This window comes from Ailuropoda melanoleuca, chromosome 6 (assembly GCF_002007445.2).
Source record: "Ailuropoda melanoleuca isolate Jingjing chromosome 6, ASM200744v2, whole genome shotgun sequence".
Taxonomy (NCBI): domain Eukaryota; kingdom Metazoa; phylum Chordata; class Mammalia; order Carnivora; family Ursidae; genus Ailuropoda; species Ailuropoda melanoleuca.
Window position 1 is genome coordinate 30,399,783 of NC_048223.1, and position 27,085 is coordinate 30,426,867.

General features: G+C 39.4%; 1 protein-coding gene across 11 annotated transcripts in view; it reads left to right on the top strand.

Moving 5' to 3' along the window:
* Positions 1 to 27,085, top strand: part of RBMS3 (RNA binding motif single stranded interacting protein 3) — a 692,098-nt gene that overhangs the window by 415,545 nt on the left and 249,468 nt on the right. For all 11 annotated transcript variants that reach the window (XM_034662113.1, XM_034662109.1, XM_034662108.1 and 8 more), the window contains exon 5: positions 17,464 to 17,621. In XM_034662113.1, coding sequence (XP_034518004.1) covers positions 17,464 to 17,621 — 158 coding nt within the window. The remainder of the gene's footprint in view (positions 1 to 17,463; positions 17,622 to 27,085) is intronic.

The window sequence follows — 27,085 nt, forward strand, 5'->3', positions numbered from 1 at the left end:
ATCTCTTCATTACACCCTGGGGCTTTTCTGGATCCTTGATTTTGAAATTTACCATAGAGGGCGCCTGGGTAGCGCAGTCGTTGGGCGTCTGCCTTCAGCTCAGGGTGTGATCCCGGTGTTCAGGGATCGAGCCCCACATCGGGCTTCTCCACTGGGAGCCTGCTTCTTCCTCTCCCACTCCCCCTGCTTGTGTTCCCTCTCTCTCTGGCTGTCTCTCTGTCACATAAATAAATAAAATCTTAAAAAAAAAAAAGAAAGAAAGAAATTTGCCATAGGCACTTTTTATTTTTCAAGGTAAAAGATTCACAAAAATTATGGAGAACCACTCTTTTTGAAGGAACCCATTGTCATTATCAGCCAGATTCTCTTGGGAAAGGAAAGCCAGAGAGGGACAATCATAAATGACAGCCCTTAGTATATAATTTTGTGTGCATTGGAATTTGTTACCCTGTCTTTAGTACAGAGTTTAAAAGATCCCTTTCGTGATGTTTTCAGTTGTTCCCTTTTTTTAAAAGTCTATAAAAATAACACCCGATGTAAAATAATAGTAATCATGATAATACAGAAATGTCTGGAGTGAAAGTCTCTTATAAATTCGCCCATAGAGACAAGCATCATCATTTTTCTATATAAGTCTCCCGTTTCCCCATGCACAGACATGCATTTGTCTATATACTTGTGTCTATGACGTATTTAAACATAGCATTTGTTTTCTTCCCCCAAAGAGGGACACACATTTGAGTGCATTTAGTTTATTTGGGAAGTGATCCAGGAAATAGAAGTAAAGGAGTGGGGAAGATGAGATGGGAATGGGAGAAAAGTCCATCCATCTGCAGGAAACAGATTTTGGCGATCGGAGCTCATTTTTGCTGGGGAACCTGTGAGGAGCCATGAAGAATGCCCATCAGATGAGGAAGCTGGAACATTTATTGTTCAACTTCCATACCCCTTTGGTTCGAATTTGTCCCTGGAGTGTTGATGATCTTGCACCTTGGGCTGTGCCTATGTGCAGCTGAGCGTCCTTCTGCAGCTTTGGAAAAGGCAGAGCAGAGAGACCCCCAGTACCTGCTTGGCATGGGTCTGGCAATGGTGTCTGTGAATGTCTAGCTGGGTGTGTTGTAATCAGACAGGCCAAGATGTGCTGGGTAACACTGTGAACATAGAGCATCACCTGCAATCCCGCCCTGCATACTGTTTCTTCAACTAGCTCTGTTAAAAGAAAAAGAAAAGAATCAGCAAAGTAGCTTGGATACATTTCCAAGTCAGTTCAGGTGCACGTACTTTATTGTTTTTAATGGTGGCTCTCCTCGCTGAATATTCAAGTAGGCTAAAAAATCATTTGAGCGAGAACAACGTCAGTGTTTGTCCTCATTTTACTATGTGAATCTAGAGGTTTGCTAAATAATCCTCCCTAAATCCAAGAGTGATTTAACTTCTAAAACAGTGCTTCTCGAACTCTTCTGTACACATGAATCATCTGCAGAACTTGTTAAAATGCAGATGTGATTTAGCAGGTCTGGGGTAGCACCTGAGAGTCTCCATTTCTAACTGCCAAGTGTGCTGACCCACAAGCCATGCTTTGACTACAAAGTTCTATAGCCAAATAACCTGAAGGGAACTTGTGCCTTGTGAAAGCATTCCTTAGAAGAGTCTGGAAAATCTTCATAAAGACAGACATATTGAATTAGCAGCTGGGAGAATCTAATTTCCAGCTACAAACTTGATTTGGGACCTTGGGCAAATCTTCTCTGTCCTCTGAGAAAGTCTTGGGCATGGCTATCATTCAGACGCCTTGGATTCTAAAGTAGTATTTTATCATCTGATGTGTGCATTCCTTTGTTTGCAAAGAAAATATGTTTCCTGTCTTCTTAGTGCTATAAATATGTTTGGCTATATACTAGTCTATAGAACTGAATTTAGGATTTTCCAGGTTTCCCCAGTGTTTATATTTATACATCATCACTACTCTTGAGACTAAGTGGATATATCAAACTTAAAATATCCAAGAGACAGTTCTAGATTTCTCTCTTCAAATTTGGTTCTCCTTGTCTTCCAGCACAATAAACAAAACTCATACAGGTGAAGATGCAAATGTCAAAAGCCTGAGATAATCCTTGAATCTTCCTTTCTCAATTTCCTCGCATCCCAGCCATCCAAAAGTATGTAGAATTGACCTGAAAAACAGATTTTTTGGAACCACTTTTCTCTACCATTATCTCCAGTGCTGTACCCATAATCACTCTCCTGACCTACTGGGACAGCTTCCCAGCTAATGGGACCCCTACCCCATTTCTTAACTCCCCATGCCCTTCCGGGTGTATTTTTTTCAACAAATCAGATCATGTTGTTCCCCACTTCACTTCTTTGGTGCTTTCCCACTTCAGGGAAGAACATCATCCCAGTTCCCAGCCCCCATGTACCTTTCCAATGTCATTTCATGCCACAACCTGCTCACTGTGTCCCATCTACAGCCGCCTGTTTTCTTTACGTTGTGCAGAGAAAGCTCTTTCCTGCCTGAGGAACTCAGCCATTCCACCTGCCTGGAAAGTTTTGAAGTTTATAAATTTTGTATTGTTTTTCTTTCAGTTAATTTTTCATCAACCCTTTCTCTGTGTAAATTTTACCATGTTTAACCATGGTAAGTCTTAATCCGGCACTTTTTAAAAGATTCACAAGAAAATGGAAATGGAGAAGAACGTAAAAGGAAGCCTTGATTTTTGTTTTCCTGGCCCTTTCTACCTGTCTTCTTTGATTTCTGACTGGCTCTATGCTAAATAATGTAGTTGTCACAGAATAGCTGATAAATTAGATACCCTTATCTGTAAATAGATACATTTTGATTTAGTGCTTTCCTTAACATAAGCTTCTCAAATTGATGCAGTTACGTGCTTAATTTTATTTTGTTTCTCATTTGCTTGAGAAGAAAATAAAGCCAGGCACCCAGTGAATGTGTACAGCGGCTTAAGAGAAAGAGTAGATACAGATATTAACATCTATAATACTAACATCTATAGGGGCTCCTGGGTGGCTCAGTCAGTTAAGCCTCTGCCTTTGGCTCAGGACATGATCCCAGGGTCCTAGGGATCCCTCATCAAGGAGTCTGCTTCTGCCTTTCCCTCTGCTTCTCCCCTCTGCTCCTCCTTCTCTTTCTCTCTCTCTCTCTCTCAAACAAATAAGTAAAATCTTTAAAAAAATATTAAGATCTGTGAGGTGTCCATGTAATCCTCACTGTCACTCTTCGGTAGCAGTATCCTTCTTTTAAATGGTGAGGAGGCAAAGTCTTAAGGAAGCGAACTCATAGTCCAGAATTACAGCGTATGTGTGTAAATGTCTCTATGTGCCTCCCTGGAGCAATACGCATGTAATGACTTCTGGATCTGAAAGCAGATCCGCCACAGAAATCCCTGGTGGTTTTTCGTTGTATTGGCGTCTTTCTCCCTGGAGTCTGCAGAAGTGATTCTTGAGGATTCGTGAGTTCCCTTTGAGGATTTGCAGATTTGGGGATTTCCATTCTATGACTATAAGTTTCAAAGATTATGAAAGCATATTGGGGATAATCTGGTTGACCAGTTGATGTCACTGCCTGTGTCTGTCTTTATATCTATAATCACATAGTGCCAAGGAGGCCCACTGTCACTGTCTGGGGCTAATGAGGAAGGAGCCAGGCAGACATAATCAGTAAATGATGCTTTCAAGCCACATGAAAGCAGTTAGCCTGGCAAGCTAAGCCCAGATGAAGGTTTTATAGGAATTCAAATACAGAAAAGTGGTGGAAGCATCATAATGGCACATGGTAAAGAGTATATAGCCCGTGAATTTCACAAATATTTGGTGCTGCTGCAGTCAATAGCATTTTAACATTGCAAGCGAGAGTTTAGATTTGCCAGAACATCATCATCCATGATATTAAATTAATGTTTTAATTAAATTGTATTGGTTATGCAACTTTGCTTTTATGCAATTTTAAAGTGTATTTGGTTTAATAATTGCATATGAGTTGTAAACAGAGGCATTTTACCTCATTAATTAAGCATTTGCATATATTTGAGTTCTCTTTAATGAAAATAATCAAGTCAACACTGGAAGCCTATTATGTGTATTTATATAAAACATATAATATATAACAACATATTATAGAGTGATAGATATGTAATAACAATATGTGTGTGTGTGCGTGTGTGTGTGAGTATTTATTTTATTTATTTATTTATTTTTTTAAAGGGCTTGATACCAGGGTTCTCAACCTTGGTCTGACAGATACTTTCTTTCACAGATAATTCTTTCTTGTAGGGGGCTTTTCTGTACTTCGTGGTATACCAAGAGTAGCCCCCTCACTACAGTTGTGACAAACAAAAATGTTTCCAGATATTGCCAAGTGTCCCCTGGGAGCAAAATTTCCCATAAGCCTCACTAAGCCTTACTAATCATTGCATTATTCAAATATAGTGACAACTGCCTTATCCCATATTGTGTACGAAGTTACCAGTAACCCTCAAAAGCATAGGCTGTGTGTATATAAAGGAAGAAGTGATCCCGATAGTGCATATACAGGCTACGTATTGAGGAGAAAATCTGTCAGGGTGTTGGGAAGCTTGGTAGTGTTGGAAAAGAATCCTGTCTACATTTAGAGTGAATTTATCTCACTGTCCTTTTATGTACTATTGTTTCTAGATTCCTGGGATCCAGTCTAAATCTCCGTCTTTATTCTCTCTGTTCAAACACCTGAGCAGAAATATCACTAAAACTCTTAGTGGAGACCATGAGCTAAGAGTATACAAATGAGTCAAACAAATGGACACTGTCCAAGGTAGTGTTGAGTATGGGACTCAGATTGTATTAAGGGACACAGATGCTGAAGTCCATGTTTTTTGGTCTTTCTATCTTGAGGGAGGAAAGTTTGAACAAGAATGTACTCTGCCTTATGTTTCTTTCATAAAGTGAAGCAGGATGAATATTTATTTGGGGGAGCAATTTTGGTCATCAAGAGTAATAGATTGTTTATTTTTTCATTTGCTTTAACTTCTATTTGCAAGTTATTTCAAGCTTACAAAAAGTTGCAGAAATAGTATAAGTCCTCTCATTCAGATTTTTCCACATATTAAACATCTCTCACATTTCCTTCATCATTTTCTCTGTATGTACATATTATTCTTATTATTCAAAAATATTCAAAATTAAGACATGATGCCCCATCACCTATAAATACTTTAGTTGTATTTCCTAATAACAAGGACATTTATACACAGTAAAATGATCAAAATCTGGAAATTAACATTGATACACTAGAAATGTCTCATTAACAGATGTTAATCAATTCTCACTAATGTCCTTTATAATCAACACACATTTTACAGGGGTGGGATTGAGGATCCATTGTTACCTTTACTTGTCCTGTCTCTTTAGTGTTTTTAATGTATAGTAAGTAGTTCATCAGTCTTTCTTCATCTCCGCATCTTGAAGATTACAGGCCATTTATTATATAGAATGTCCCTCGACTTGGATCTGTCTGATGTTTTCCAATGGGTAGATGCAGGGTATGCGTTGTTGGAAGGAATGTCGCAGTGCTGTAGGGTCCTTCTAGTGCATCAGATGGGAGGGCACATGGTGTTCACTTGTCCCTTTCTGATGATGCTACTTTGGTCATTTAAGCGAATGGCTGCTAGGTATCTCCATGGAACAGTTACTGTTTCCCCCTCGTAATTAATAAATATTTGCCAGGGGGTGGGGAAGTCTTTGAGGTTAGGGGGGAACTCTCTGCGATTATGTGCATTTCTTATTTCTCATCAAACTTTCACTCACGTCTTTTGACACGCACTGGTCATTCTTACATAAGTCGGTTATCATTACTGTGGTTGCCAAGAGGTGTTTTTGCAATTCCAACATTCCTTCTAGGCTTATTAGTTTCCATTCTACTTAAGGGAGCCCTCGTTTATTTAGTCATTCACTTACATAAGCATTGATTCTTATTTTATTTCATGACTTTAATCATTACGAACATTTTGTGTATTTAGGCTCAGCTGTTTTGAATGGAGCTCTAACAAGGTAAAGATAAATGGCGGGTATAAACTAACCACTCTTTTCTCTCCTCTTCATGTAGCATGTTAGCTAATTTTGCGGTCCTATTCAGGTATTAGGGTAATCCAGTAGAAGCTGCTGTGGTCTCAAAGGTTGGGCACCAGTTCTGCCTCAGTGATTCATTGAAGTGGAGCTGAAGGAGCGCAAGCCACTCTTTTCTTGGAAGCCGGGAGTGTTTTATTGTTCTTCACTGTGCTGAGAATGCCAATGACTCTAAAGCTGGGGGGAAAAAAGGACTCTTAATGAGTTTCAGTATTTTAATGTACTGCAGGTTCCCAATTGTATGAATTTAAGAAGCTTAGCAATTTGGTGTCTTCTGAATAATAGCATTTATTTTATACTCTAAATACTCCCAGGGAAGTCTGAATAACATTGCCGCTTCTTTGGTGTAATAGCTTTGGTGGGCTAATTGACTTGAACAGTGGAATTGCTCCTTAAAAAAAAAAAAAAAAAAAAAAAAGCCGTACTGGTTTGATTAATGAACCCAGTAATAAATCATTAATCTTTTGAGCTCATAAATGATAGGAACATTGTTCTGTTCTCCCTCCCCCCACCGTGATATATTTCTAGATTCTCTTGCGGATACAGTAGCCACAATTTTAAGGAACTAATCATCAGTTGAATATACCCACCTCCACATAATTTAATGTAAAGTCTAGTAAGTTTGCCCCTGTGGGGAATGCAGAGGGACAGATTCTAAATAGCAATAATTGTTCTTTTATAAACATGATTTACATTTAGTTAGTAACTGTCCTCCTGCAATGTCCTAAAGTTCTTTATTTTTTGATTGAATAATAATTATAGAAAGAATAATGAGTTACTGAGTTTTCCCTATGTGCCTGGCACTGTACTAAATTTTTAGTGGAATGTATCATTAAATTATCACAAGAACCCTCTGAGGTCACTCATATTATTATTTTCATGGTACAGTACAGGAACTTGGCTGAGAAATGTCAATTACTAGATACTGTCATAGAACTAGTTAATGTCGGAGCCACTACGTTACTCTCTGCCCACAGATTATTTCTACCCAGTTTTCTGGAGTTTTATGACTAAAGTGTGGATATGTGTGTGTGTGTGTGTGTGTGAATGTGTGTGTATAGTTCTTATATTTCAAGAATTTTCATGTTTATCATGTAGTTGAGACACCATTTAAAAATAATTCAGGTTGTCTATTACCATTTTGAGGAAAATAGAATTTCAAGTTATAAGCTCTAAGAGTATAGGGGGCAGATGTTTACACTGTTGGCTAGACTAATGTGTTAGTTAATAAGAAATAGCTTTTTATTATTGAAATTTAGTTGTAAGCTATTGAGGGGGCTGCACTCTCTAAGGCAGGCAAGGATCATGGCCTCTCATGTCTGTGTCCTCAGGATTTAACTCAGTCAGTGGCATATACTAGAAGATTAAATGTTTAATGAGTGAGTGAGTGAATGGTCAGTAGCAATGATGTCAAAAATAAGTGGATAATCCATTTAATAAAGTTCCCGGAATCATGATAAGTGAGTCAACAAAGTGACTTTGAGTCAAGTGAGTGTTGTGACCCTCAGTGCCTCCGTTGTTCTCAGGTGGGCTGGTCTGTTGGGTGATAGGTCTCTTGTAGATAGAACTAAGCAGAAAACTGAGATCTATTCATTCCATTTTCATTGATCTTCCAGGCAATCTTGTGAAATCGCTTAATACATTGTTGAGCCAGATTAAGAATAGACTTACTCTTTCCTGCTGATGAGTTTTAAGAGAATTCTACTTGACAGAGGGGCCAAAGAAATGCTGGCAATGATGATGGAAGTTACTCTTTTTGAAGGCAAAGTGGTTTGTCTCATTTGAACGCCTTCAAAGCACCCTTGTGCCTCCTTTTTGCTACCAAGGTCACAATGTTAACATAAGGAATGGAAGCAAGACAGCAGCACCTTATCCCCACCTTGCCCCTCCCCACCCTCCCCTGTTTCTGCATTGATAAGTTGGTTTTTATTGTGAAATACACACATACACACCTTTTCTCCCAGCTGAGGATGTTAAGGATCATAGGCCACCAAATGTTCAGGCTGTCTTTGGAAAAGTCTAGGGCTAAATAAGCCTAGGATATGCCACCCTTCACTTAGACTGACAAGATTTAAACGTATAGCTGAATTTGCTTAAAAAAAAAAAAGGGAGAGAGAAGTACCCGTGTAGAGCTGACTGCTTCCTCTTCCTCTATAACATGTGAATTGTGCATGGTTTTACAAAGCCAGTTTTCTTCGAAATTGACATTGGGCAATTTAAGAATAAAAGTAGATTCCAGAAAAACAGCAACACAACAGCAACATTTTGTATACAGAGCTGTAGTAGTTCACTTTCTATATATTAAACATATATATGTATTTAATTTATCCTTGTGTAATAGAGGTAAGAGGGAAACTAGCCAGTTAATTAGTTTTTCTTAGTAATTTGCCAGCAAGACTTAACTTTGGGTCTTCTCTTGCTTACTCATTTCCTCAGTATGACTAAGTGATTTCCATTCTTAGTCAGAAAGGTAAATTGAGCTGCTAAATAGGTTTACACATTGAACAGCTGTAGGAATCCATCCAAAATGGCTCCTTCACCTTGATCTCTCAGAGAAAGGTGTGAGTCAGCCATTAAATACACTGCTTTTAAGTTGAAATCTCATGCTTCTGTTCAAATGGTTTGGGATTTAATTTCTAGTTGGTTTTTCTAATAACTGTGTGATCTTGGACGATTGCATAGCTTCTTATAACCTCAGCTTTCTCACATGTAAAAGGAGGACATGAGCCATATCTACCCCAAGGGCTGCTTCAAGAAATAAAACCAAATGAATTGAACTAAATTTAAAGCACAGTGCTTGGCACATAGTAGGCTTAAAATAAATATTAGCTAATATCATACCTTAAAATAGTAAGAATATGAATCCTATCTGACAGTGAATAAATTATACGATAGTGATGTTAATCCCTTGTAGCAATGGATATTTTAGTATAAGTGTGACCCATGCAATATGTGGGAATACTGACACTGAAAAAAAGTTACTTGTTGTTTATCAGAAATTCATATTCAACAGGGTGTCCTTATTTTATCAGGCTTCCTTAATTTCGTAAGACACAGCGTTAGCCACATGAGCTCTGTTGCGCAATTCCTGGAGGTGCCCCTTGTGTTGCGCTCTGGGGGTGTCCTCTATGTACAGTACAATGAGAATGGTTGCCCTGGAGTGGAACTCTACATCCCTAGAATCTTTACATCTCCGAGCTGCATTTGTGTGTATACCACACACGCGTGTGAGTCTCCGCAAGTTTCTAAGCCGACATATCCTGGGCAAAAGCTACAAAATGCTTTGCACTGCTCTCTATTTCTATGTGCTATGGTGGATATTCTAGAAGAAATTAATAGGGTAACATAATAAACTTATGGCGATATTCATGCCATTTCCATATTTCCACTTGTTTGAAAGAGAATCGTAGACATTATCAACAAATCCGGCGACAACTCTCTACCCCAGAGTTCACAACAGGCTGGTAAAATAGACATCCCTGGAGAGCCCCTTCCAAGAGGCGGATTAGACTCTGAGAAAATGTGGAGCAATTTGTTTACAATATTGAGTAGTTCTCTATAGTTTGGTTTCCTGTTCTCATTTTCGACTGTCAGGACCCAGAGTACAAAACCATACATATTTGTGATATAATAATATATTACAATAAAACTATAGAGAGATCTCAATATTGTAAAATGTTAATGTAGCATTTTCTCACAGGAGAAACCGTCACATCAGGGCTGATAACGGGCGATACTGAGCTCGAGTTCATGAGGTGCATGTGGAGGGAGAAGTCAAGGAAAGCCAGGAATCCAATCTGGCCACCTGTTCCAGAACCACAGGTAATTCAAATTCAGTCCTAAAGACTCGACAGGCTCATTGAATCATTCACTGCTCACCTCAACTCCAGGCTGCTCGATGGATCTAGAAATCAAAGCCTTAAAGAATCTCGCAAATGACCAGAAGTGCAGGTTGTCCTGAGCACTGGGCAGGATTTCACAGACAGGCCTCTGCCAAGTCTTCTCCAGAATTAAACCCTCTGATTGACCTTGAGCAATGAACCCTGTTGCCAGCACTTTGCTTGCATTAAATCTGAAATAATTGTTTTTTATTTTTTTATTTATTTATTTTTAAAGATTTTATTTATTTATTTGACAGAGATAGAGACAGCCAGCGAGAGAGGGAACACAAACAGAGGGAGTGGGAGAGGAAGAAGCAGGCTCACAGCAGAGGAGCCTGATGTGGGACTCGATCCCACAACACCGGGATCACACCCTGAGCCGAAGGCAGACGCTTAACCGCTGTGCCACCCAGGCGCCCCAATTAAGTGTTTTTTAAAAAATATTTGTTCCTTATAGAAAGTGTTCTTATTGGTGCCTTGCAAGGAAAAACTGATACGTGTCACCCTCCTCTCACTCCATCACCACGTGAAACTAGGGGAAGAGAAATCACTCTTTTTCTTTTAGTGGAGGGAAAAGACAATTAAAAACAGTGCAGCCCCCTTCACCACTTACCAAACAGGACAGACAACATGTTTCTTAGGCATCATGCAGGGCTGAAAGCCTCCTTGGCAGTCCTTCTTTACTTTTCCCGTTGCTCTTTAATCTTTACCTCGGACGTATGATTCTAGAGCGGTGCCTCTCTCTCTCCCCGGCCAAAGGCCATGCCTCTGTGGCTAAGGAATGCAGACGTCCTAGTGTGAGGATCGGAACTGACCGTGCATCCTGGCATTTTTCGTAGCAGTACAGATTTGGCAAAATTTACACATTGTATGAGTTAGAGTTCTCCAGAATAATAGAACCAATAGGAGATTTTCTTTCTTCCTTCCTTTCTTTCTTTCTTTCTTTCTTTCTTTCTTTCTTTCTTTCTTTCTTTCTTCTTTCCTCTTTTTATTTATTTTATGGAATCTGCTCACATGACTATGGAGACTGACAAGCCCCAAGATCTACTCATCAAGCTGGGGAGCTGATGGTGTAGTTCCAGGGTAAAGGCCACCAGACTTGAGACCCAGGAAGAACCAAAGTGTCCATTTGAGCCTGAAGGTAGAGAAAAAAGAAAAAGAAAAAAAATTATATACATATATATATGTGTGTGTGTATATATATATATATATATATATATATACACACACACATATATCCCAGCTTGAAGTCTAGGAGGTGGAAGGAATTCTCTCTTAACTCAGGATATCAGTCTTTTCCTCTTATTCAGGTCTTCAACTGAGTGGATGAGACCCGCCCACATTAGCAGGGCAATCTGCTTTACTCCATCAACAGATTCAGATCTGTTGCAGCCTCCCAGATATATCCAGAATAACGAGGGACCCATCATCTGTGCCCCACGTGGCACAGTGTAGTTGGCATAGAAAATGACCGTCAGACATGTATGATACTGAAGCAAATCCGGCCAGAACTAGAGGGTTCCTCCCGGCATCACTTATCTAGAGGTGTCCTAACTCGGATAGCCATGCACTGAACGTGCTGAGAGTATCACAACAGGGAGGACAACTTTATACCAAGACAGTGGCAAGCTAGTTCCAAATCCTCTGATGTCTCCAGGCCAATTGTTTACGCGGGAGGCTCTGAGTCCTTGCTTCAGTTTTCAGGGTGAGAGCAGTTTTTATTATTATTAACTTTTAAATTGCTACAACATTTAAAATGGACTATTCCATTAAAAAACGATTGCTCCTTTGTCTCTGCATTGATTTTCCTTTTTACAGGTGAGACCTACTGAATTGCAATATTTATAGGCTATCCCCAGAGTTGGTGTAGGATAGGAGAAAAGGGGCCAGATTGAGAGTCAAAAAATATCACTTATGATGTGGTTTATTTGCTTACTGGTCATGTGACCCTTTCAACATATCAGAACCAGTTTTCTTATTTGTAGAGTGAAGGTAATAACTCTTGCCTTCCCTACCACATAGGGTTATTATAAAGGGCCACCTGAAATAAAATGGCACTGAAGCACTGGGAAAACTGTAAAACTCTGCTCTATGTAAGGTAATAATAATATTATCTTCGGTCTGTATGAACAGCCCTCTCGATGTGTTTTTAAAATGTTATAGTCACATGCTTGCTTCAGAATGATTTCACACTTCCTCGGGAGATTTCTGGATGTTTTGTCACCCCTGCTTCAGATGATTCATCTCGAGACAGTTTTGTCTAATAGTTCAAAAATGACTATAAATTGGTTATACACACTTTTGTGATTTAAAAAAGGACTTGATAGTATGTAAAGTAAGCAAAAACTAATAACTATAGGTATAATGGTGAAAAAAAAAGACTATAGTCCCCTAAAATAGTGTTACGTAAAGTTAGGTTCACCGAATGGTACTGCTCAATGAAATAAGTAACAGAAATTGAGAGCAAGCATTTAAAACTTTATATAACAATTTTACATCAGCATAACATTTCATCCAAACATAATTTTGGTCTGTGAAATGTAATAATAGAAAAAAAAAATCGCAACTTTATTTTGCATATCTTTTAACTTCATTTTATTTTCCACCAACCTATTTTTATTGTATTTTACAAATATTGGTCCATGACAGATTGAAGATAAAAAACCGTCTCCCCCCAGGTAGCTTGATAAACATTGCTCTAAAGTCTCTAATGCTAATAACTATTTCCTGAATATTCAAATGTCGTTTCGGCAAGACTGAGTGTTATCAAATCAAGTTTTGAAGTCTTCCACTAACTACCTTTTTCAGAGTCATGTATATGCAAGAGCCATAATGCATATTCAAAAAACAGCCCCAGACAGTGTTGGTTTGCAAACTCCTCTGGAGCTTCCCAGGCTTAATCTGAAACTGGCCCCAGTACTCAGAGGGCAGCAAAAGATGGAAGAAAGGGGCTGGCCACTCCAGGTGGGTAGGTGGCAGGTTTAAGGAGTTAAAGGAACTTACATACGAGGCTTGTCTTAGTAGCAGTGAAATGAGTAGATCTCCATACCTGCTTGCCAAATCTTAGAAGGTTTCTTTAGAAGCCTTAACTGGGTTCAGCCATATATACCATCCAGATAGTCTCAACACCACATCACTATCTCATGGCTGTGTCCTTGGAGCCGCCTCTGGGAATGGGGAAAGCAAAGGGAGCCCACATTCTAATTGCCCAGGTGCACCTGATGGATCAACCAGTGATCACATCTTCTCTTCTCTGTGACTTTCCCAAACAGATGTAACCTTTGCTCTAGATGCCTGCAGCCATTATTGTGCTCCATTGGTATTCACTTGCTTAGCCACCTTGAAATGCTCTGAAACGCTCAATTTGTCTTAAACTGTTAAAAGGCAAATGAGCACCAATAAATCTTATTTTGGCAATTTGCATATACAAAAAAATCTAAGAAAATGGAAGTCATTTCAGAAAAAAATAAATTATTTACATATTCTTGAGTGAAATGACGGGTCTCTGCTTTCATTAATAATGGAGAGGATATTTTACTGTTTCACAATCTTGTGACAACATTAAATAGTAGATCTAGAAATCCCTGTAGGAAAAGATGTAGAAACAGACCAAAATTGGGGAGTTACTTAGCGTGTCCTGGCCAATTCAATGTAATACATGTATGAATTGTAGTCATATATTTTTACGAATGAGTATACCATTCAAAGTATTCATTCGGTGAGTGTGTGAAATGCTGCCCAAGGCTAGGGGATTTTTTATCCTTTTTCTTTTTTCATAGCATTAACTCGGTAGCTAAAGCTAATTGATGAATAAGCAAAACCTAATAAAACAAGGAATTCAGAGATACTTATTGTCATCTGTGCTAATATTCCTCTGGACTACAACGTGCTGTCTGATATTCATTGTTTCTTAAGAGAAAAGGCAGTGTCATGAATTGGTAAGAACATGGGACCACGTGAAAAGGACATGGGTTCTATTTCAAGCCTGTTGCTAGCTGGGTGGACTTGAGCAAGCCATAACTACTCTTTTCACTCCCCCTGCCCCCATTTATTAAATGATCAGATTGAAGACGATGTCCCCTGAGGTCCATTCTGAAGCTAAGTCATCATGAAAATTTAAGTTAAAAGAGTTTTCTTAAAGTTCTTTTAGATTGTTCTCACATGAGAATTTTTTTTCTGAAAAGTTAAAAGGAAAATGCTCTTTGGTTCACAGTGCCAAAGAACCTTTTGAAGGTGGCCATCAATTTACATAAACCTAATACATAGACAACATTAAAAGTAAAAACATAAATGTATAATTGTAAAAAATATAAACGTATGTATTCTTTTAAAGTTCATTGTATGTCAAGTCAACAAATGTAGTCAAGACTAATACTGCATTTCAAAGGACAGAATTACTTAATCAATAACATTATCCAACGCTATACTTTTTCTGTAAATATAAATTAAGGAATCACACCATCCAGTGCTATCATGTGTCTGTGAATACAGATTAAGCAGTTGGCCTTGCTGTTTGAATTTGGATTCAGAAAATAACTTCCTGGCCACTCCTTATGTACGAAGCTCTGTGTGTTGATCACACATCATTTTGAGAAGCTGCAATGAATTCTACACTTGGAGAATTTAGAAATGGATTTGAATCAGGATACACTAATTCATTTCTACCTAGAAAAAATGAAAAGATCTGTACAGTACGGTGGGACAGTGGGTTGGCTGGTTGTGGTCAGTTAGTCTGATCAAGGGCAAAGGGGTGCAGAACGCTGGGGTCTGTTCAGGGGACTGCTGTCTGCAGCTCCTGTCTCGCAAGTTCAGGGTTAATGCAGGAACTCCCAATCTGTGGGACATGTCTCTCTCATGGAACGTAAGTAGATCAGGTGTGTAGGATCCAGAAATTGCATCGTAAGTAAATGATTCTTTTCCTAATTCTGTCTCAATTCTGATGCTTCCCAGAAAGGGAAAAAAAAAAAAAAAGCCTCCATCTGGTGCTAGCGAGCTTCTCACACCTCTCTTAATCACGAATCTCGTTTGTAACTGAGAAAAAGTCAACCATGAGATTCAATGCCTTTTGCAAACAAACAGTAGCTAGCTACAAATTAATAACACTGATTTGTTGTTTCCTGTTCTTACAGTAACCTATTTATGCCAAGTAATACCAGCTTTTTAGTTTGGTAGCAACATCAAGTTACTTTTTAAATGAAGTTATTTAAGGCCAAAGGTATGTTGATTTAAAGAAAGTTTTTCAGTAAATAAAATAGTTGTACATGGCTGGCAGAAATTCCCCAGGTGATATGCAGGTGATTGAAGCTTAAGAAACATTGGGCTAGTGAGAAACACACTGAGCTAGAAGATAGGAAACTGGGTCACCAAATCTAATTCCACTCTTGTCACTAATTATCAGATTGTCCTTGGGCAAGGTGATCCATTTCATGGCTCCATTTCCTCATTTTCCAATGAATATATTGGTATTTGCCAAGCTGCCTTTGGAGTGATGTAAAGATTAAAATTAAATGATGGGTAGAAATAGTGTAAAAGTTGTACAGGGGCGCCTGGGTGGTACAGTGGGTTAAGTGTCTGACTCTCGGTTTTGGCTCAGGTCCTGATCTCAGTAGCGTGAGATCAAGCCCCATGTCCAGCTATGCTCAGCATGGAATCTGCCTCAAATTCTCTCTACCTTTTCACAGCCCATCCCACTCATGTTCTGTCTCTCCCTAAAATAAATAGAAAAAATTTTAAATGTTTTATGTATATAAAATTCTTTATTATGTATCTGAAACACCACTTTTTCTATTCTTTTTTTCTTCCCATTACCCCAGCAAAAAAACAAAACGAAACAAAAACAAAAACATGATCATGACCATTTAGGAAAGGATAATAGATGATGTTATCTCTGTTTTCGCTCTAGGATCATGCCATTTTTTTAGGTGTGTGTGTGTGTGTGTGTTAGAGAGAAAGAGAGGGGGAGAGTGACTACGGTTGTACAGTTTCTACATTTACAGTATTCCTAAATACTAAAGCTGTGTTCCCTTTTTCTGATTGATTATATCGTTATTTTTACTATTTTCTTTGGTGATAAAAAAGCTTGAAAACTAAACTGTTAAAAAATTTAACCTAATAATAGATCTTATTAATCTCAAAGCTTAATAAAAATATTATGACCTATCTGAATATTTAGAACTGTTAAAAACAATAGTTTCATACCAAATTTTTTTTGTCTTGAAATAATATTTGGAATCTTGCTTAATGTATTTCTTTCATTGTGCCTAAAACCTCAAATTTTCTACAGAATATGATATCTCTTTACAAAAGATGTTTCACTGTTGCATAATGTCATTTCCTATAGATTTCAGAATTTCTTTTTCCAATCTAATCTCAGTTATCCTTCAAGTTAAGGTTGGTGTTCTGGTTAATAGATAAAGGTACAGTTAAATATGTGATATATTTTGATCTTAATGGCTAACATGCCAGGTTTATGGCTGTTTTATCTTGCTACGTGTGTACAACTAAGTCCCAACACTAATTCATTGTGTGAAAGAGAGAACATTCATGGACATAGAGATAATGCTAGCAATTGTTAGGGTTCCCATTCAATTAAAGAAATGTATTTAGCACTATTGCTCTTGGATTAGAAAATGATAGAAATCATAATCTCATTCAAACATTAACATGTATGGTGTAGGATAGCAATTCCCAAACTTTTGCAGTCATCAGAATCACCTGGAGGTCTTGTCAAAACACAGATTGCTTGTCCCACCCCCAAGTTTCTAATTCAGTGGCTCTGGAGTAAGGTCTGAGAATTTGCATTTTTAGCAAATTCTACAGTGATGCTGAGGCTGATGTGGTTCCCCCCTCCCCCAGCCTTTGGTCTGGAGTAAGGCAGTAGAGCCGGACAGTGAAGCCTATGGATTTAGGCAATAACGCACAGACTTCGGCGATAGCTCCAGATTTGAACCTTGGCTCTGATACTTATGAGCTCTATAACTGGGACAAGTTAGGGATCAGTTTTGTCTCCTTTAAAATAGTAGCAATTATATTTATGGGGAATATTGAATAAAATAACGCATATTAATTGTGTAGAATAATGCTTACCCCTGTAATGAGCACTCACTAAATGCAACATTTGTAACTAGTGGTGATGGTAATTGGAGCAGTGAGAGTAGAAGCAGCAGTCAGTGGTAATAGAAAAGAATACACATGTTTCCTTAGTTCAGCTGCAATAAAAGTTTATTTTTCTTTCTTAAGGAGGCTGGGCAGAAAGCTTGCTTTTCATTTACGGCCTTGTTTCTATGAGAAACACTCCAGCAAGAAGGAAATTCATTGAAAAGAAGTAGTCCCCTTAGTAAAAGAATGTTCAAGAGTGTGTTGGAGATGGGAATCTACATTGCAGTTCAAGCAAAAGTTTATCCATTTGTGCAGCGGGCTTTTCGATATTCAGAACCTAATGCATTTGTTTCTTTCCTTCCCTTAGCAACAAGAGCAAGACCCAACAAACCTATACATCTCAAATCTCCCCATTTCTATGGATGAGCAGGAACTTGAGAATATGCTGAAACCCTTCGGACACGTCATTTCCACAAGAATACTAAGAGATGCTAATGGAGTTAGCAGAGGCGTTGGCTTTGCCAGGTAAACACTTGCTATGTACACGTATTGCTTGTCTTTCCTCCTTATTGCCTTTTAATTCCATTCCTTTCTAGCACTAGGGCCCAAAGCAATAGACTATTTTACCCTCTCCTTGCCAAAAAGTAGCTTTTCAAACCGACTCTGTATCTTTCCTTCAATCCAAGGAATTCCAATGTAATTATAAATATGTTGTGCTTGCTAAAATCTGTACATAAGAATGGCTATATGTGTCTCGGGTCATAATGATATGCATACCCAGTTCCCAATTCTCTCTATGCCTGTAGATTAGCAAAATCAGATGCTGCCAATTTCTGCTAGCGGTAATGAATGCCCAGTACCCAAAGCTAAAGAGCCCATGTGGTGAACGAAGCATCCAAATGTGTTTGCATTGATTTCCAAAGAATGAGAGGATAGAATTTCTCAGTCAAGAAAAGGAGGAGAAGAAGGGGCGCCTGGGTGGCACAGCAGTTAAGCGTCTGCCTTCGGCTCAGGGCGGTGATCCCAGCGTTATGGGATCGAGCCCCACATCAGGCTCCTCTGCTATGAGCCTGCTTCTTCCTCTCCCACTCCCCCTCCTTGTGTTCCCCCTCTCGCGCTGTCTCTATCTCTGTCAAATAAATAAATAAAATCTTAAAAAAAAAAAAAAAGAAAAGGAGGAGAAGAAAGATTTCAAGAAACAGGAATCGCTGGGAAGTCCCAAGGAACCCAGAAATATAATGCAGGGGCGGGGGGGTAGGAAGGCATTTGTATTTAAGAGGCCCTGGCTGTGTGGTTTTGATGTTTTACACAGAACAGAAAAAAGCAAATTGCCCTTTTCTCATTGTCAGAAAAGGAAAAGTAGTTTTCATCTTAACTTTAAGGGATGTTTACAAAAGAAGATCTCAGCCAGGACCAGAGTTAGAGTGGTTGTGCCTGCTGTGCGTTCGTGAAATACAAAGCAAAAGAAACCACAGAGAAAAAGGAACTGCTCAACAACAAAGAGCAAGAGTAAAAGCCGTGTCTCCATGGCTTGGTGTGTTTGTGTGTCTCCAGCTGACTTCCACGGATGAGTGAATGGATGCTGGTATCATCGGGAAGTCAGCCCTTTGCAGACAGGTGTGTCCATCGATAATAAACCCTGCCATTACCTGGCAACCATTCCAAACCAACTTTTAGGAACCCACTTGGAAAGATAACAAATTGTAGGGGCAGCCTGGGTGGCTCATGCAGTTAGGCATCTGACTCTTGACTTTGGGTTGGGTCATGATCTCAGGGTCTTGAGATCAAGCCCTGTGTCGGGCTCTGTGCTGAGCGTGGAGCCTGCTTGGGATTCTCCCTCTCCCTCTGCCCCTCCTGGGCTCACTTTCTCTCTCTCTCTCTCTCTCAAAAAAAAAAAAAAAAAGATAAATTATAAATTAAATATAAACTGATCTCTAACCTGACTTCCTATAAGTCATGGACCATATCTGAAAATTCATATCCCCACCATTTTCTAGTAGACTGGTAGCCATATATGAGATGCATGATGATTGAAGAAAAATAAGTGGAATGAAAAAACTCCCCCTGACTTGAATGTGTGCTTGAGGCATTCATTTTTTCAGATCATTGGTAACTGCTCATTTGCATGGTCAAGGCAGAGCTAATGACATCACGGGGAGCTCTGAATTTTGCCAGTATAGTCATTGTTGGATGGTGTCTACGCTGCTGTGGGAAGGATGGCCAGTATGGGAGTTCACTGAAATGACTGCTGGGCTTCATGTCACACACTGTGCACATCATTCTGGTCCTTCTCCCACTTCTCATCCCCCCCAAAACTCTGACAAATTAGTTTCTCCTTCATTTGTACTTCTGCTGAGAAATGAACGTATTTCAACTTTATCAAGAGAAAACATTTTCTAAGGTATATGGTGATTTTTTTTTTTCTTTTTTTGCAAAGGACTATACAGAGTATAGTAATTTGCTAGGGCTGCCATAACAGAATACAACAGACTGGGTGGGTTAAATGATGAAAATTTATTTTCTCACAGTTCTGGAAGCTGGAAGTCCAAGATCAAGGTGCCAGTAGGCTTGGTTTCCTCTGAGGCCTCTCTTCTTGTCTTGTAGATGACCTGGTTTTCCCTATCTTCACATGGTCTTCCCGCTTTGTCTGTGTCTTACTCTCTTCTCTTTAAAAGGAAATCAGTTATAAGGCACCTGGCTGGCTCAGTCAGAAGAGCATGTGACTCTTGATCTTGGGATCATGAGTTCGAGCCCTATATTGGGTATAGAGATTATTTAAATAAATAAACTTAATTTAAAAAAAAAAAATTAAAGGACATCATGGGAGCCTGGGTGGCTCAGTCAGTTAAGCATCTGCCTTCTGCTCAGGTCATGATCCCAGGGTCCTCGGATCGAGCCCCATGTTGTCAGGCTCACTGCTCAGCAGGAAGTCTGCTTCTCTCTTTCCCTCTGCTTCACCCCACCCTCGTGCTCTCTCTGTCTCAAATAAATCCATAAAATATCTTTTAAAAAAGGAACTAAAGGACATCAGTCAGATTGGATGAGGACCCACCTATACAAGGCCCTATCTCCGTATATAGTCACATTACGAAGGACTTCAACATAGGAATTTGTTGTGATGTAGGCACAATTCAGCTTATAGCACAGAGATTGGACTGTTCATGTCTCTCACTTTTGTCTTCTCTATACATTTTCAGTTTGCTTAAAATGAAGAATGTTCTTCTAGGTGCAGAACCAAGTAATGCACATTGTAAGAGGCAACACTATCATTATGGTATATGATGTCATGAAAGAGTAAATCCTATATTCCTTTTCTTTTCTTTAGGAACAGAGGAAGAGTGGGAATTTTAAATTATTGTTTTATGCCTGCTGTGAATGTAGCCTCCCTCTTTTAGTGCATTTTGCATGTAGAAGCTACCAATGATTCTTTAAATACAAGTCTGGGCGGCTCAGTCAGTTAAGTGTCTGCCTTAAGCTCAGGTCATGATTCCAGGGTCCTGGGATCGAGGCCCATGTATGCTCCCTGCTCAGTGGGGGTCTACTTCTCTCTCTCTGCCCCTGCCCCTCCCCCTGCTCATGCTCTCTTTCACTATTTCTGCCTCTCTCTCTCTCAAATCAATAAATAAAGTCTTTAAAAAATAAAAAATGAAAAAAATACAAATCTGATCATGCCAGGGGACTATTTATATCCCTCCACATAGCCTGAATGACTGAATTTACCAACTTCACCAACATCATCCCTGACGTCATTATCCCTGACATCACTCACCTTCCAGGCCTTCTGTCTTCCTGTCTCTTCTCCTGGATACAAGAAGCCCTTCTTGACTGTTACACTTTCCATGACTCTTACCTTGGCTTCTGCCTATTTATCCTTCAAGTATTAGCTTAAATGTCTTTTCTGCAAAGAACCCTTTTCTGACCTCTAACTCCAGCCTTCAAAGTTAAGTGGTCTTGTTATAGCTTGTCTCAAAGGTTTTTGTTTGTTTGTTTGTTTGCTTGTTTTTCCCCAAATAAGATTCATCAGAATCATAATGAATTCACTATTTAATGTGTGTCTTCACATTGGATTGCCCATTTCCTTAAGTCCTTTTTCCTTTTCCCTGTTGGAAGGATGGATGGGTGGGCGGTAATTAGCGTAATTACTTTGCAATGAAGTTCCTGAATAACTAAACCCCAAGCAATGGACTTTTAAAACTCTGAGCTTAGAATAGGAATTACCAGTCACATTCCAATACGGAAACATAGGTCTCCATACACTAAATCATGTTATTTTCCAATTTCAGAAAGTAGCATGTGAATTAAAAAAGAAAACATAGGTTCAAGTCAATTTCTTAGGCATAAGAAATCAAAAGAAAATATGAATGTGCCTCTTTTTTAAGAAGCCAGGAAACTGATGAAGAATCAGTATTTCAGTCTCCATGTGGCTTAGACCTGAAATTCTAAGGAGCAGGATCCCACATGACTTACCTAATTTGATAATATGAAAAAATAATTTTAGCTCTCTCGTGTGTCAGTGGGTCTGCCCAAATTCCTCTTTTCTCACACTTGGACATTTTGCTCTGCATTTCCTCAAACCACTGCAGCTCCTGCCTTCACAAACTCGATCATGCACGAATTCACTTTTACACGGTTTTCCTTCTTTTTAAATATCACCCTTTTTCCATTGTTCAGCCTTTCTCATTTGGAGCTTTCCCTGTGAACCACAAAACAGATGACCTGAGCAACAAAGCTTCTCACTTCTTTCCAGGATAGCTTGTAGCTAGTGAGAGAAGTTCATGGATTACGTACAATGGATGCCTTGGGACAGTGGTTCTCAAAGTGTAGTTTCCAAGACAGAAACCTCAGCATTGCTTGGGAAATGGTTAGAAATGCAATGTTGGAGCCCTATCTCAGACTTACTGAATCAACAATGGTGGGGGGTGTTTGGGGTGTAGGCAACAGTCTGTGTTTAGCAAGCACTTTCTATGACTCTCATGCTCTCTAAACCTTGAAAAGCATTGCCTTAGGGCATTAGCACTGGTTCTCGAATCATCTGGAAGGCCTGTAAAATTTCAAATTGCTGGGCTTCATTCTTAGGAGTTTTTCCTGACGGAGTTGATTCCTGTTGACATGTCAGTCACACTCTACCACTTTGTTGAATGTACTGGTCATGAATCCATCTCCCGTCCTGTTCTTCAAGTGTAGGGACCGTGTCTTGTTCTTCTTCATGTCTGTCCCAGCACTTACAATGGTGTCTGACACATGATTGATCTTCAGTAAATTTTTGATGAGGAACAAATGAAATCACTTCAAGTCTTTTGTTTTTGTTTATTTTTGACTATGTGCAGGGCGGTAGCATTTGATGATAATGACAAGCCAGTTCCCAGATGGGTGTCCTGAGGTTTTAGAGGGAACTGAGGTCACATCAGCCCAGCTCTTATTGATCTACAGATTATTTCTTCCTCTAAAAGTTCACAGTGCCACAGGCGTTATTAAAAGAAAATGCTTATTTGACAAGGAGAACAGTCGGCCTGTAATTGTGCCTGTAAATCGTGTGTATCTCTTGAATTTATGACTCTCTCAAGTCATGTAACCTGAATAAATTTTTTATCAGGCTTCATTTTAAAGATTTTATTTATTTAATTTATTTTATTTTACTCAGAGAGAGCATGAGCAGGGGGAGTGGCAGGGGGAGAAGGAGAGCATCTCAAGCAGACTCCTCACCCAGCATGGGGCTCGATCTCAAGACCCTGAGATCATGACCTGAGCTGAAACCAAGAATTAGTCACTTAATTGACTGAGCCACCCAGATGCCCCAGCAGGCTTCATTTTAAATATTACCATTGGTCACTTCTAAACTCTAGAAGTGGTCCTTGATTTATATGCAAGATATCCTAAAATTCTTTAACTAGAAAGGAACCCCCCATTGCAAGTTATACATTAATCTTCTTTGATAACCATCTCTTCAAAGTAAAGGTAGTATCTTCATTTTATATTTAAAACACTGAACTTCAAAGCATAGATATGAATGCCAGTAGGGTGCACGGACAGCACAATTACCAGCTTTTCAAATTCCAGAAGCACCAGTTATATGTCTGAAGGTACATTTTATTTTATTTATTTGGTTTTTTTTTTGTTTTTTGTTTTTTACTCTCTTGAAACTTTAAACAATTTGTAAGATCCACCTCCCTCTAAGCAGCATTTTATAGCCAAGTCATAAACTTCCAAAAACAGAAGTTTCTGGTGGGAATGCTGACAGTCAGACAAGCCAGACCCACTACTGCGGAGCTAGTGGGTGCCAACAGGCTACCTTGCCTTCCAGGGAGAGGATCGGAGCATAAATCAGCCTGACGCTGGACGGACATGACTGTGTGTTCATGTTACCCATTTCCCATTCCCAGAAACATGAGACCGTCTGTCTAACAAAAATCACATTGAAAGAGTGTTATGTGAGGCCGGTAAAGAATGACCCAAAGTGCAGAAGGGATGGGGGGTAAACATTCACAATTAATCCAGCTTCAACATCTGGAAACATAGAACCTCTTTAATAAATGCATTTACTGTCCCCTGGTGAGCTAAAGAGCGTGGGAGACCGCTGAGCACAGAGACCTTTGTATTTTGTAGTATTTTTCACTCCTCTTCAGTACTCTTAATTTGATTCAAATGGAATTTTGTTTGAATGACTTTTAACATATGGGCAGCCCTGTGTTCTGTCTCTCCCCACTGAATGAACACGTTTTCCAATTAAAGAGTTTCTGTTCTTTCTTTTTACTAAGTAAATAATAATAATAATAATAATCGTGGTTATAGGCAGACAAGTATCAGCCTGATTATTAAAAATCAGTAAAAATACTCTTTTTGTATTTTCTTTTGTTAGTGTTGAATATCTTTAAAATTTTATTGATTCACCTTCTGCTGCCTGATACTTCTCGCTCCCTATCTTCTCCCCTCCTGAAATAGAATGAAACTTTGGCTCAGGATCAGCATAATGAAAATATAGGAATTAAAAAAATTATAAGGCAAATACCAATGCTTCCTTTGCAGGCAAATATATGACCCGTTAAAATGACCATCATGCTTGCCTAATTGTCGTTTGGAATGTGTTTTGATCTTATCTGTTGATCTGATGGAGTCTATCTCTGTGTTAAAAATCACCCCCCCTTGCTGTTTTGGCAGTTGTTTTGCCATTTCTACCTCCAACCTACATGGAAATAGGAAATCAAATGTGAGCAAAGAAAATCTCCAAAGTGTAAAGTTAGTGATTAGGCTTCTCCAAATTGCAGCTTTGTTTGCACAGAGAGAGGTTACGGTGTTTGCTGAGACTGAAGAGAATAAGGGCAGTTACTCCATTTGGTAATCTTAATTCCACAGCCAGGTGCCAGCAGATGCGATCCATGGGAGACTAAACTCTTGGTTCATCCTTCAGCTTCTGGATCTTGGTTCTTGTTTTATATTTCTTCATTTATCTCGATCAATATCTGCACATTTCCTCTTCCTTTCTTTCACCATCAGCAAGTCACGATCATGATTAGAGATGTGGCCGAACATTCTGCTTTTTTTTGAATATATTCAGAGCCCTGGGTTTCAAGACTCAAACCAACCAACCAAGCAATCAACCAACCAATCAACCAATCAAACAAATGGATTAAATTGCATCAAATAATCTATAATTTTGAAATGTTATGGACTCAATTCTTTTTTTTTTAAAAGATTTTATTTATTTATTCGACAGAGACAGCCAGTGAGAGAGGGAACACAAGCAGGGGGAGTGGGAGAGGAAAAAGCAGGCTCATAGCAGAGGAGCCTGACGTGGGGCTCGATCCCGTAACGCCGGGATCACTCCCTGAGCCGAAGGCAGACGCTTAACCGCTGTGCCACCCAGGCGCCCCTGGACTCAATTCTTGCTCTATACATGCCTTTATAAAAACTTAGAGAAAGAGGGAAACATATGCTTTCTTGTTTTATCATTGTAACATTGAAATAACTGGATCCCAAAGAGCAACCTCTGTGGATGAGAGGAGAGTTCTGAATATTATTTACTCGTGTACAGCTGAAATTGGAGAACTTTGTTACCTCGAGGTTGGAAAGAGTAACCATTAAGTGTGCTCAGGGCCTATAAGGTTTCTTTGCCCGGTCCTGGCTGTAAGCACACACTCTGATGGGGACTCTTGTGCCATCTGATGGCTGTGGGGATGAGAGGTAGGTTGTCTTCTTCCCACCAATAAAGGAGAAAGACTGGGAAATGTCATTTGAACTTACTAGTGTGAGTCTTTTCATTTAGTATCTTTCCTATATTCTCAGCTTTCTGTGAGTTGGATCATCCTATCCACTCACCCTGTGTGGTTATGAAAATGGCTTTCTGGGTCAGAAATAACTGAGCTCACATCTTACTTCTGTTCCTCCTATCTATCTGTGTTCTTGGACAAGCTACATAAACTCTCCGAGCCTCCTTTTCTGATGTGAACAATGTATTTATTCATTGTCGTTCATTTCACCCATTAAGTATGTCTTGGGCTCTATAATATGCCAGTAACTGTTCTAGATACGGTAATTCAGAGGGGTACATAAGAGAAAAATATCTGACCTTCTATTAGACTGGGGAGACAAAAAATGTAACTGAAAAAATAAGAAAATAGAAAATAATATTAAATAATCCATATGAAATAATTAGAGTGCCATAAAGGCAAAATAAAACATAGGGGCTCAATAGAGAGTACGGCAGAATGAGAGACTGGAAGTCTGGGACAGGAAAGTTCTCTGAAGAGAGAGCGTTTAGGCTGAGATACAGATGGTAAGAAGGAGCATGCGAGTCTCTTGGTGGGGGTTGGATAGGGAATCCTGGCAAAGGGAAATGGCAGGCAGAGATCTAAGATGGGACTAAGTTTGGCATGCTTGGGAACCAGAAAAAAGGTGAAGTTGCTATTTCATAAAGAAAAGAAAAGAGCTATAACAGATAATAATATCCAGGAATCAAATGTGCCTGTAGCTCAAAGAGATTGATTAAAAGTGATAATGAATTCCAGTGGCATTTAGCGGTAAGATTTTTCTAGATCTGAACACACTATACTTATCGATTCCTCCTTTATCTCAGTTTTAATTTTTTCACTTTAATTTCCTTCCATTTCTTCACCAAAACTCCTTTTGAAAGCTTTAACCTGTGGCTAAAGGACAGATTTCGGTAATGATGTCAACAGGAAGTAGGCAGATAATCTAAGTGAGAAGCAGTTCCCAGACTGGTGTAAAAGAAACCTTTTTTTTTCCCCCTTGCCTTTTTCTTCGAACGCACAGCCTCTAGGATAATTTTGTTCCTCCAGTGTTGATAGTTTTATGGCAGAGCCATCCGCATGCTGGCTGCAAACAGAATTTCACCCCACATGATTCAGCTGAAGAGACTAGAGTGAAGCAGGGTTTACAGAAAGCGTGGGTGGAGTGAAGGGAACTGACCGAGGATGTTGAGATGCCCAGAGATGACCAGCAGAAGGAAGCTTTTACCACCCTGAGACAGCTGAAGGCAGGTGGAAGAGTGCTCCCAGAGCCAGTGAGACCCAGAACCACGGAAGGCGGTGCTGCCTGGAGCAGCTGGAGACAGGGAGGGATACAATCCCAGCCAGAGAGGCGGTGCTAAAGCCTAGAGAGAAGAAGAAGGAACTGGTCAGACTTCTCTTTACTCCTACCAGGCTCCCAATGGCTGAACCCAATGAAAAGCCATCAGATAAAAGAGCTAAGAGGACACAGTTCATAGATGGATCACTTCTTTGAGGCACAGAGCAGAGAAGATATATAGAGGGGTAAACAGAAAACACATGGGTAAATTGACTTATTTTTCTTTGCCCTTAACTTCACTGATTTAAAAAAAAAAAAGGAAAGGAAAAAATAGTGCAAGGTTAATGATAATTAAGCACCTGCTACTTTACCTTAGCATTGGCAATTGATACAGGATGGTAGGAATGACGACAAACTGGTTCTGTCTGGTTCTGTTGAAAGAAAGCAACTGTTCAACTTCCACTCAT